This window comes from Chelonia mydas, chromosome 2 (assembly GCF_015237465.2).
Source record: "Chelonia mydas isolate rCheMyd1 chromosome 2, rCheMyd1.pri.v2, whole genome shotgun sequence".
Taxonomy (NCBI): domain Eukaryota; kingdom Metazoa; phylum Chordata; order Testudines; family Cheloniidae; genus Chelonia; species Chelonia mydas.
The window spans coordinates 84,406,345-84,419,656 of record NC_057850.1 but is presented as its reverse complement, the minus strand read 5'-3'; the positions used below and the strand labels follow the sequence as shown (position 1 = coordinate 84,419,656).

Genomic DNA, 13,312 nt, shown 5'->3' with positions numbered 1-13,312 from the left:
TAGGTGAGAGGCTGCTTAAAGTAGCTAATGGGAGATGCCAGTGAAAGGGGTGCATGCTAAGCCCTGACCCTCTCGGAGTATGGTGACTAAGTCTGGTCTGCAGGGATGAGCCTATCCTGCTTGTAATTCACAAACTGGGAAGACAGGCATTTGTCTGCCTAAGTCATGTGTGGGGCCTGATCAGAGGCCACCTAACTCCACACAAATCAGCTGGGGGTGAGGGATGAGCCCATCCTCTTTTATAATCTTTAAACCAGTGGTTAGGGTACTCACCCAATGTATGAGAGACCCCCAGTTCTGCCTGACAAGAAGGGATTGGAACAGGGATCTGCCAACTCTTAGGCGACTGCTCTAGCCTACAGAGTCGTTCTAACTCACACTGGCCCAATTAATTATTATTCAATTAATGTGGAAGATGTTGAGGGAGCCCCACATCAAAATATGCCATAGCCTAAGGGTTAGGGTATTAACTTGAGAAGCAGCAGGTCCCTGTTCAAATCCCTCTTCCTCAATAGGTGGAGATGGGGGGGCTTGAACCAAGGGGGTCAGCCACATCTTAGATGAATACCCTAGCCATTGGGTTAATGGTTACCAGGGAGGTGATCCTTCTCCTCCTTCCCAGCTAGCTGTGTGTGGAGTTAGGCAGCCTCTGTGCATACCTACTGGATCAAGCCCCATGTGGAACGTGGGTGGCTGAACAGTTTGTTTTTCCCCTGGTTCACAAATTGCTCGAGGGCATAGGCAGGAAATAGGCACCTGGGTGCCTAGAACAAGGCAGCAGTGCCCATGTCAGAGACAGAAACATGGGGATTAGGAAACTTTTACTGCAAAGACTTGGGCATAGAGTGAGTTTTGGCACATACAGCGTTAGGCAGCAAAGAGGGAGCTTTGTGGATCACAGGGGTGCTTATGTACCACCCAAAGTAACTAGTTTAGTAATAGGATGGGCACTTCTATGCAAAAATGCACAAGTAATTCTAAGAGCCAAATCTTCTACTGCCTTGCCTGTTGTGTAGTCATTACCATCGCTGCAAAGTAGGTGTCACATGCTATCAAAACAATAATCACACACCAGTGGTAGCATCAGTGCTTAATTTGTAATGAAAGAGGGGCCGAGGCTCAAGCAATATTTTTACTTTCATAACTGACGTGCCAAGTCCAGAGGTGTGGGGCTATGAACTGCCAAGCAGAGAGGTGCTGGGGGCTCAGTCCTGACAAGGCCTGGCACAAATGAAGCACTGGGTAAAATCATAGAATATCAGGGTTGAAGGGACCTCAGGAGGTCATCTAGTCCAAACCCCTGCTCAAAGCAGGACCAATCCCCAACTAAAACATCCCAGCCAGAGCTTTGTCAAGCCTGACCTTAAAAATATCTAAGGAAGGAGATTCCACCACCTCCCTGTGTAACGCATTCCAGTGTTTCACCACCCTCCTAGTGAAAAAGTTTTTCTTAACATCCAACCTAAAACTCCCCCTCTGCAACTTGAGACCATTGCTCCTTGTTCTGTCATCTGCTACCACTGAGAACAGTCTAGATCCATCCTCTTTGGAACCCCTTTTCAGGTAGTTGAAAGCAGCTATCAAATCCTGCCCCATTCTTCTCTTCTGCAGACTAAACAATCCCAGTTCCCTCAGTCTCTCCTCATAAGTCATGTGTTCCAGTCCCCTAATCATTTTTGTTGCCCTCCGTTGGACGCTTTCCAATTTTTCCACATCCTTCCTGTAGTGTGAAGCCCAAAACTGGACACAGTACCCCAGATGAGGCCTCACCAATGTTCAATAGAGGGGAACGATCATGTCCCTCGATCTGATGGCAATGCCCCTAAATATACTTCCCAAAATGCCATTGGCCTTCTTGGCAACAAGGGCACACTGTTGACTCATATCCACCTTCTCATCCACTGTAACCCCTAGGTCCTTTTCTGCAGAACTGCTGCCTAGCCATTCGGTCCCTAGTCTGTAGCGGTGCATGGGATTCTTCCCTCTTAAGTGCAGGACTCTGCACTTGTCCTTGTTGAACCTCATCAGATTTCTTTTGGCCCAATCCCCTAATTTGTCTAGGTCCCTCTGTATCCTACCCCTACCCTCCAGCGTATCTCCCACTCTTCCCAGTTTAGTGTCATCTGCAAACTTGCTGAGGGTGCAGTCCATTCCATCCTCCAGATCATTAATGAAGATATTGAACAAAACTGGCCCCAGGACTGACCCCTGGGGCACTCCACTTGATACCGGCTGCCAACTAGACATGGAGCCATTGATCACTACCCATTGATGAGCCCAATGATCTAGCCAGCTTTCTATCCACCTAATAGTCCATTCATCCAGCCCATACTTCTTTAACTTGCTGGCAAAAATACTGTGGGAGACCGTATCAAAAGTTTTGCTAAAGTCAAGGAATAACACATCCACTGCTTTCCCCTCATCCACCGAGCCAGTTATCTCATCGTAGAAGGCAATTAGGTTAATCAGGCAAGACTTGCCCTGGGTGAATCCATGCTGACTGTTCCTGATCACTTTCTTCTCCCCTAAGTGCTTCAGAATTGATTCCTTGAGGACCTGCTCCATGATTTTTCCAGGGACTGAGGTGAGGCTGACTGGCCTGTAGTTTCCCGGATCCTCCTTCTTCCCTTTTTTAAAGATGGGCACTACATTAGCATTTTTCCAGTCACCTGGGACCTCCCCCAATTGCCATGAGTTTTCAAAGATAATGGCCAATGGCTCTGCAATCACATCCGCCAACTCCTTTAGCACTCTCGGATGCAGCGCATCCGGCCCCATGGACTTGTGCTCATCCAGCTTTTCTGAATAGTCCCGAACCACTTCTTTCTCCACAGAGGGCTGGTCACCTCCTCCCCATGCTGTGCTGCCCAGTGCAGTAGTCTGGGAACTGACCTTGTTCGTGAAGACAGAGGCAAAAAAAGCTTTGAGTACATTAGCTTTTTCCACATCCTCTGTCACTAGGTTGCCTCCCCCATACAATAGGGGGCCCACACTTTCCTTGCCTTTCTTCTTGTTGCTAACATACCTGAAGAAACCCTTCTTGTTACTCTTAACATCTCTTGCTAGCTGCAACTCCAGGTGTGATTTGGCCTTCCTCATTTCACTCCTACATGCCTGAGCAATATTTTTATACTCCTCCCTGGTCAATTGTCCCATCTTGCACTTCTTGTAAGCTTCTTTTTTGTGTTTAAGATCAGCAAGGATTTCACTGTTAAGCCAAGCTGGTCGCCTGCCATATTTACTATTCTTTCTACACATTGGGATGGTTTGTCCCTGTAACCTCAATAAGGATTCTTTAAAATACAGCCAGCTCTCCTGGACTCCTTTCCCCCTCATGTTATTCTCCCAAGGGATCCTGCCCATCAGTTCCCTGAGGGAGTCAGTCTGCTTTTCTGAAGTCCAGAGTCCATATTCTGCTGCTCTCCTTTCTTCCTTGTGTCAGGATCCTGAACTTGACCATCTCATGGTCACTGCCTCCCAGGTTCCCATCCACTTTTGCTTCCCCTACTAATTCTTCCCAGTTTGTGAGCCGCACATCAAGAAGAGCTCAGCCTCTAGTTGGTTCCTCCAGCACTTGCACCAGGAAATTCTCCCCTACACTTTCCAAAAACTTCCTGTATTGCTCTCCCTCCAGATATCAGGTGATTGAAGTCTCCAGCGAGAACCAGGGCCTGCGATCTAGTAACTTCCGTTAGTTGCCGGAAGAAAGCCTCGTCCACCTCATCCTCCTGGTCTGGTGGTCTATAGCAGATCCCCACCACGACACCACCCTTGTTGCTCACACTTCTAAACTTAATCCAGAGACTCTCAGGTTTTTCTGCAGTTTCATACTGGAGCTCTGAGCAGTCATACTGCTCTCTTACATACAATGCAACTCTCCCACCTTTTCTGCCCTGCCTGTCCTTCCTGAACAGTTTATATCCATCCATGACAGTACTCCAGTCCGTGAGTTATCCCACCAAGTCTCTGTTATTCCAATCACATCATAATTCCTTGACTGTGCCAGGACTTCCGTTCTCCCTGCTTGTTTCCCAGGCTTCTTGCATTTGTGTACAGGCACTTAAGATAACTCGCTGATCATCCCGCTTTCTCTGTATGAGGCAGGAGCCCTCCCCTCTTCAGTTCTCCTGCTTGTGCTTCCTCCTGGTATCCCACTTCCCCACTTACCTCAGGGCTTTGGTCTCCTTCCCCCGGTGAACCTAGTTTAAAGCCTTCCTCATTAGGTTAGCCAGCCTGCTTGCGAAGATGCTCTTCCCTCTCTTCATTAGGCGGAGCCCATCTCTGCCTAGCACTCCTCCTTCTTGGAACAATATCCCATGGTCAAAGAATCCAAAGCCTACTCTCCGACACCACCTGTATAGCCATACGTTGACTTCCACGATTCGACGGTCTCTACCTGGGCTTTTTCCTTTCACAGGGAGGATGGACGAGAACACCACTTGCACCTCAACCGCCTTTATCCTTGGTAGCATTGATTTAAGCAACTAAGCAAAGTACAAGGCAGTGGAGAACCAAGCTTTAATATAGTATTATCTTGCTTCCAGAAGTGTCAAGAGTCTGTGAAATATCACAGTGATGAGAGACAGAACACTAAAGCAGTCCCTTTCTCCAGAAGCACCTCCCTTGTTGACTTTCTGGTCCCTACTCTCTCTCCCCACACTCAAGTTTTGGGAACCCCTGCCCCCAGCACACCTTTCTGGAGCTAACTCTCCACATTTAGCAGCAAAAAGCAGCCAGTTTGCAACTACCTGCCTATTTCTCTCTTCCAGTTAGCAATATCTGTTCCATTTTCTCTCTGTTTTACCTTTCTGATTGTTCAGGTGATAGCATATTCTTAAGCAATGCACTTCTCTCCTTTGGCTGACTAATGAGCAGTACTGAGGATGGACACTTCATCACGTGAAGATGTTCTCAGCTGGTAGGATAGCAGCAAAGGGGTGGGTCAAATCTTCAGGGCTCGTCGCTGCTTTTAAGTTTAAAAAGGTTCAGACACTCATGACTTAACCAGAAGGCCCAACGGTTGATCCATTTTTTTAGCTGAAATTATCTCCACTCACTGATATTATTTCTATGGTTCTCTTAAGTTCCCAGAGAATTACTTGGCTGTTGTGCAAGCCAGAGCTAGGAGACATTCCACAGCTGCAGAACCCCATTGATATTTAGTGACAAGCAAAGAACTGCATTTTTTTTCCAGAGCTCAGCTGTTTGAAATTTACTGAATGCAAAATCATGGGTAAGTTACAATGTGTTAATTACTCTAAATGCTTCTGTAGTATGACACAGTTCATGATATGCCTTTGAAAATTATAGCTCATGCACCTACTGTGGTGAGTAGGCATAATTTCTCCATCTTTTTATGCAGAAATTAAGAAGAATGGAAAGAATCAAAACTTTCAAGTTAATTGCATCCCAGTCAGGCTTTTATTATCTGAAATATTTTGATAATTTTTGAGCACCCCTAAAAATCTGACAAAGAGGTAAATGGCTGGCATGAACGGCTTTCTCTGACTGACATCAGGAATTGACCTGTCAGTCAATGGGAGCTTTTGGCTGATCCTAGTGTTATGTAAGGGTTTGGCTGGAAAATTCAAATGGTCACACTTCACATTGCAGTGAATGGCTTGACAAATGCTGCTCAGAACAGAGAGTGCCTGCTGCAGCTAGGAGCAGGTTAGTTGTGGGGTCTGAGGTAGATGTAAAGATAAATAATGCATTTGTTTAACACATTTTCTTTGGGTTAATGGGAAGAAAAACACAGTGGTCCCTGTGAAGTTCTTCCTCTGATGACAGGAAATGGCACAGAAAATCTGTGGGGCTCCCTGAGTATGTTCGGTGGGGTTCCTCTCAAAAGATTGATTTTTATATCATATTGGATGAATGAGATGGGTAAAGTCCGGGATTCTGCTCTTGTGAAGAATCACAATTGGCTTCTATGACTGGAGAATTGCAACTGTTCTCTGTGACTGTGGAGCTTCCAGGGATTAGCAGTCTGATCAGTCTACACTTGGATTTTACCCCCTTTTTATATGTAATTCAAACACAACAGCAGAAGATTTGATAGAATGTAAAGCAAAATAGATGTAGAACTCTCTGGCTAAGGAATATGAATTAATTGTTTTATAGTACTTTTTGTGTCATACTATATTTATGCATAGGAACCAAATCCTGGTCACAGTGTAGCGAATGAGAGTTTTGCCATTGATTTAAATGAGACCAGGTGTTAAGAATACTTAAGACTATCTAAATCTATCCCACAAGAACACGAAAGAAAGGAAGATCCACTGAATATATACTAAGAACTGATGTTACAACATGAAGTCCTGTGTCTTTTCCCTAAAATGCTTTCATTTGACTGCAAAAATACATATTTACAATTTTTGCATAAAATTTAAGAATGGATTGCTTTTAAAAATAAAAGTCAACATGCATCAATATCAAACTCTGAATATTTTACATTTTTCCTTTAGTTACACAGGTGCAGTACAATGGAGTTACACACGCTTTTGTTTTGAAAGGAATCAGACTGTCTGCCCTTCATGAGTAACTTACTTGCAGCAGAAGGAAATGAAGAAATAATCTTCATAGTTCTTATTGATCTCGCATTGCATTATCACAAGCTGGGAAGTCAAGCTATTTATTGACTGCACTCTGGAGAGCCACCTCTAATTAGCTCAGCTTTTGCAAGCAAACGTTACAGTGCAGTGAAAATACAGCAGGCTGTCAAAGTGTAGGAAGATGCGATATTACAAAACAGCTGTCATTTTATTCTTTACTAAATACATTTAAAATAAATCACAGTTAACATGACTGTATTTGATGCCTAAGCAGAAGGTGTTGGCTAACACTTTCAAGATGACACTTTTCTCATTCTTAGTGGTAAAAATATCTAACAAAATTTTCAAAAATTCTTCAGTATATTTCATCTTGAAAAAATATGGCAGAAATCAAGGAAATGGAGACACTGAAAATATGCTTAATTAATCTGGATGAAATCCTGCCCCCACTGACTTCAACATGGCGAGGATACCACCCTCTAATTTAATATTTAATGCAGGCAAACATCACAGAATAAATGCAGAATAAAGTTACTAAGGCCAACCCTGCATTCCTTGTGCACTCAGGTCTCACACTGAATCCAAGATTTGTGTGTGCAAGGAGTACAAGATTGGGTCTTGCACTGGTAAATATAACAATGTAAGGCCCCCAAATCCTCTAAGCTCTTCTGCTCTGGCCAATGCAGAGCAGTCCCATAGACATACCTGGAGGGCTCCAATTAGGATTGAGGCCTAATATTATGATGAATAGAATCCCCCACCTGCCTCCTTTTCTCTCTCTCTCTCTTTTAAGTTTCTCTTAAGTGTCTGGGTTCTCTCTCATTCTGGGACATCTGTAAGAGCATGCATAATCTCAACCATAAGCCCTTCCTTCCTAAATAAATTCATTTCCTTTTTTCGAATCACGTTAGTTGCACTGCTAGAAACTAGGTGGACTTTCAGAGGCATTTTTCCAAGCTTCTTAAATTCATTACAGCTGAAATTTATTAGATAAATAGTCACAAGATTTTCTGTCTAAAATTGCAGCTTTCTTTGGGTTTTTTCTGAGCAAACCTACAAGAGTTCAGCCTGGATTGAAATACTGGGTTTAACAAACATCAGTTTTAAAAATAACTCCTTTCAATTACTGAGCTAGAAATTGGAAAGTCAGTACAACATCAACAGGCTGGTTTTTTCTATTGAATGTGAATAATTTTTACAAGTGAGATGTGTTCTAACCTTTTAATTTACACCTTCGAGACATTTCACTGAATCACTTACAATTATAACTTCTTCCCTTTTATTGCATATGGTTTGCAAACCAAATTTTAAAGCCCAGAATAAACTTTGAGGCCTGATCCAAAATTCCTTGGCAATTCAAATGCCCAGTGAGAGGAACTGTAGTTGCCAAGGCCCTGATACTGAATTTCTTAGGACCAGATTTTCTTTAGCTGCCTAAATAACTTTGTAAATCTGGCCCTTAGTCAATACTAACCAGCTGGATGAACTGTGCCAGAGTCACATTTTCTGATGGTTTGTTCGCACCCACTACCAACCTAGCTCTTTCAGAAAGTAAAGAAAGAGAGGTGTTATTCTCCATATGGCTTTAACAGTACATGTCTTTAAAACTCATATTTAAAAAAAAGGTGCCTAGAGGAAAATGCCACAATGTAAACCTTTGGTTTTCTTCCAAGATACAACTTCTAGCTTTACCTAATTAAAATCTGGCAACCTAAGAAAGCATTTTTACAGATTGATACAGTAACATCATTGTAACCACCCATCTCATTCTAAATAGCAATTTTCTGTTTAATTAAACTATATCCTATTGAGAGCTCTTCATTTTCAGCAGGTTTTTTTTTAAACTATAAAGAAAAATTATGGCCCATCCCAGTCTTACTGAAGTAAACTGGCAACTCATGCATAAAGCTGGATTTGCTTGAGGTGATGACCTGCCTCTTTTAAGTACCCCTTTCTAAATAAGCCTTAACTTGACTCTGCATATTATGAGACCCAGACAGAATAGTTTCCACAGTTGAATAAGCAATGTTAACTTGACCAAAGCTTGACTTTGAAATTTGCTATAGAGAACATAATCATTAAAACATAGAAGTATAGTCACTTAGTTTTACAAGAAATTCCAACAGACTATTCTATATTCTCTTTATTTGGTCAATTTTCTATTGCATTGTACTTTTATAGAGTTCTGAGAAGTTTGTTGTCTTTTTTAATTAGTATATTTCTTAAGTGTATTTTATCAGCCCTATGTGTCCACCTTCGTTTTGTGAAGAAATCGCTTTGAAAACGTCAAGGTGGAATAAATATCAGCTCACTGAGGAAACGGCTGACCCTTTGGGACAAATTCTGATCTTTGTTACACCAATGTATATTTGGAGTGAGTTCACTGGCTTGACCACATCATCTGAGACAGATGAGATGGAGACACAAAGCTTGGACCTAACTCCAACTACATGTTGGACAAGAGTGTTGATGAGTTGGAACCTTGCAATAGAGAGACTTGGGCAGAGGGTTAAAGTCTTACAAAAGTGATGACTAAGAGGGCATAAGATAGAAGTCTATCAATCATGAAAGGTGTGGAGAAAGTGAATAAGGAAATATTATTTATCCCTTCACATAACACAAGAACCAGGGTCACCCAATGAAATTAATAGGCAGCACATTTAAAACAGACAAAAAGGAAATACTTCTTCACACAGTGCAGTCAACCTGTGGAACTTGTTGCAGGGAAAGCTGTGAAGACCAAAACTATAACTGGGTTCAAAAAAGAGTGAGAGAAGTTCATGGAAGGTATATCCCTCAATGGCTATTGGCTGAGATGGTCAGGGACACAACCCCATGATCTGGGTGTCCCTGAACCTTTGACTGCCAGAAGCTGGGCCTGGATGACAGGGGATGGATCACTCAATAATTTCCCTGTTCTGCTAATTCCATCTGAAGTATCTGGCATTGGCCACTGTCAGAAGACAGGGCACTGAGCTAGATGTACCATTAGTCTGACCCAGGATGGCTATTCTTATGTTCTTAAATTCTTAATCCTGCGGGATCTCTCAGGAAGAAACAAAAGAGCTACTCAAAAGGCAGTTTCAGGGTATTGGATGTTGTAAGTATACCAATGTATTCCTGGTCTGGAGCCCTATTACCCCATTCATAACAAAACTGAGGAAAGTGAGGATTATGAAACATTCTTCAAAGTTACCTAAAGGCCAGATTTTGCATTACCACACATGTAGGAAGGAGTAAGATTGCATTAGGGCATCCCATACTGCAGCTCTACGTATTTAGGGGAGCTGAAGGGCCATACCTGAGCTGCTTCTTCCTCCCCCAAATCACTGATGGTGAGTAGGCAGAGCCATGACCTGCCTTTGCTACGTACCAGGTAGCAGAGTTGGCTGGATGCATGGCAGGGAGCACAAAAGAGTGTCATAAGACCAGCCATGCTGGTGCAGACCAATGGCCCATCTAGCCCAGTAGCCTGTCCATCTGGCACTGGCTGCTGCTTCAGAGTGAATCAATAAAACAGGGCAATTTCAAGTGATCCGTCCCCTGTCATCTTTGTCTAGTCCTAGTTTCTGGCATTTGGAGGTTTAAATTACTCTCCTTCCTATTTTTCTTCTTGAACCAACCGGAAATCCTAGAAGGCCTTAGAGAGGCTTTCCTTGGGCTTGGCCTGATGTGCCTATTGGGTGAGCCATAGGCTTGTTTAGACTAAGATAAAAGTTGTGGTGTTGGAGCATATTTGCTAACATTTTTTAATTAGCGTCTTTGAAAAGTCAATTGTAGAAAAGGCATGCTGCCTTTAACATGAGCTAAAATGGTTGAATTAAAGCTTAGAGAAGAGCCTAGGTTTTACTCGACCAGTTTAGCACATGTTAAATGCAGAGTGCCTAGTTTACACTAGATATTTTTAAGTGTATTAGTTACCACATTAGCTAATATATGCTATCAACAAACCTTTTGCCTCAGTCTAGACAAAGCCTCAAAGGTACAAGGTAGCTCTTAATAATGACTAGGATGCCACCACAAATTTTATTTTTGCCAAACACCTATCCTGCCAGATCGAGAATATATTTATGCTGGTCTGTAACGTCTATGTTAAACTGCAGTAATGTCATTTAATCTTGTGTTTGGAAAGCACCATGCAAGTGATGTATAGAAGATTTTTAATATTAGTGATAGTAATTACCCCAGCCAAAATCTTCCCCATCCAATTCAGGTGTTTATCTCAGCAAGCAGAATTTGTTAGGTTAGATGTGAATTAGAAACTATTTACTGTAGGTAGCACATTTCTAAAAGTAGATTGAATTTTCCTTGAAGCTTTGACATTCTCTTGCCAAATTTCACACATCTCATTTAATTTCAGAAGAGAAAAAGCACACGCTGAAATTTCCCTCACCACTTTCCATGGAGTACTCACAACAATAAAATAGAAGTATTTCTAACAATGCCAGCATGCATTTTAAGTAGGGAGCAAATGCCCATTTCCTTTACAGGCAAGGAAGTCAAATTTCATACTGAATTTCATGCCATTTTTTTCTCTTTATTGGGAGAAATGTAAATTCTCTGTGCAAATTGAACTACTGCAGTTCAGATAAACAGTGAAATAGAACTGAGGACGGAACTAAATTACTTCTGTCCATCTTAACATGGCTTTTTAATGAATTTTACTTATACAACCCTGAATCTTGCCACATTAAATTATCACTTCAGCCATGCTCACATACTTGTTAAAGTAGTTTAACCAAGGTGCAGCACGTTATGGTAATGAGGATATTTGAAAGCAGAATGGTCACAGTGAGACTTAATACCTCCCTGAATTTAAATAATTTTTTTTCTAAAGTGACAGCCCATTAAATCCCTAAATTGTTTTATTTGCCACTTATAAGAGTCTTTGCTTCGTCTTTGGGGCTGACAGACTAATAAAACAGGCTTTGGAAAATGTTCAGCTTCTATAAAAATAGGGCTAATGTGACACGCACAGCTTGTGCAATGTGATGATTTTTTTTTAAGCTTAGTAGAAAGTGAGACTGTAGATCATGCAGGTGTTTTTTTTCCTCTGAGAAGAAATAACGTTTATTACTACATTTGTAAAATGGTTGAAAATGTAGCCACAGCAAAATGTTCTAGACATTCTTAAAAAAAAACCAAACCTTTTCATCAAGAAAATGTCAGTATATTAATTTCATTTCATTATGACTGCTGCTTGAACTTTAGAAGATGATGTTACCCCATTTTAGTAGCTCACCAGCTTTCTTTTAATTCCTGTCGCAGAGTTCAGTATGAAGAATATTTTGAAATATCTAGTTGACAAAGTTGAAATGGCTCTTTTTAAAAATTATATTGTGGGTTATCTTCCCCCCCTACACATATCTTTTGAGTTGAATTTCACTCTTGTGAAAGCTCCAGCCCTCATAGGCTAGGTCTTCTAGCTTACTGAGAGCTATAATCATGGAAATATTTCATATTCTTCTATAACATACCAAAAACATTTAAAGGAATTTATGGCATGTGGTAATGTTAATTTGGTAATATATCAAAATGACAAATGTACCATTTCACTTGCTCCAGAATTAGAAATATTTTTCCAGCTTCCCTTCTCCATATCAAGCTTTTCTAACTCACGTATCTTATCTTAGTATTCATTACTAACACCAGTAGGAAAGGCTATGGAGATTACTGAAATTATTCAAGAAAAGTGCTTTTCAATTGTATTTCACCAAGAGGGTAAATCATCTACTTCTTTGAACAATCACTAGTTAATCTTCCTTTGCCTCCTATATTCTTTTGTTTTTATACGGGCCAGAGTGCTGCTTTCTACAGGACTTACTTATAATCTGCAGTGAGATGGGCCAAGATTTTCAAAAGTGACAAGAGGCTTTGGATACCCCACTTGAGATTTACCCCTTGAGATGAAGGGGGGCTTGGTTTTCAGAAAGTGCTGAGCAACCACCCACAGAAAATCAAGTCCCTGTTAGTGTGTCCCAAAAACTGAATCACCCACAACCACTAGTCACTTTTGAAAACCTTGACCCAACCTTTAAAAATTCTATGAATGTTGTTTGCCCTGACATATACTTTGTGTAACCAAATTGTTTTCACTAGGGTTGTATGAGACTTAAATCAGGGAGGAAAATGGCCCATAGGACCAGATCCTCAAGAGATTTTATGGAAGTTAAGAGCCCAAATACCTTTGGGGATCTGAGCCTCAGGGACTATGAGAGGCATTGAAAAAACAAGGGCCATTCATTTTTAATCACAGCTCCTCATTGATTTCAAGACGAGATGCAATGCAAAAATGAATCAGCCAGTAACTCTGCTAGGTAAATGTTTTTGGGTTTTTGCTAGTGATGTAGACCCTGCTGTGGATAAATGGGCCTGTTTTTCATTTGAAAAAAAAGTAAAAAATAAAACAAAACAACAAAATAGTATTAAAATTTCCTTTAGAGGCTAGAGATGGGACATTTCATTTATTCTGCAAATTATGAAGAAGTTTAAGAAACTTGCTTTTTGTGGGACTGAGAAAGCTTTAGCATTGTCCACAAATCCGAGGAATGTTTCAGTAAAATTTACAAGGGAAGCATTTAGTTTTAGTAGTTTTATCTTTAAACATTTTTAAAAGAGTCACAAGTCAGAGACCAATAAATAAATTACTTTAAATGACATTTGAAAAACATACATTGCAATTTCCTCAGATTAAATGTAATGCTCATTTGAACACATTATGTGTAAATAGTGTCCAAGTCTGCCGATGGATATACGGT

General features: G+C 41.2%; 1 protein-coding gene across 2 annotated transcripts in view; it reads right to left on the bottom strand.

Moving 5' to 3' along the window:
- The window catches only part of LOC122464491, a 71,158-nt gene extending 64,011 nt beyond the window's left edge, over positions 1-7,147 (bottom strand). Inside the window, exon 1 of one of the 2 annotated variants that reach the window (XM_043539836.1) lies at positions 7,100-7,147. In XM_043539836.1, the coding sequence (XP_043395771.1) occupies positions 7,100-7,106 (7 nt within the window). In that variant the 5' untranslated portion in view covers positions 7,107-7,147. Of the gene's footprint in view, positions 1-4,804; positions 5,072-7,099 lie in introns of those variants that run through there. The other variant, XM_043539837.1, reaches the window with a different exon arrangement.
- Between the last annotated feature and the right edge of the window lie 6,165 nt (positions 7,148-13,312).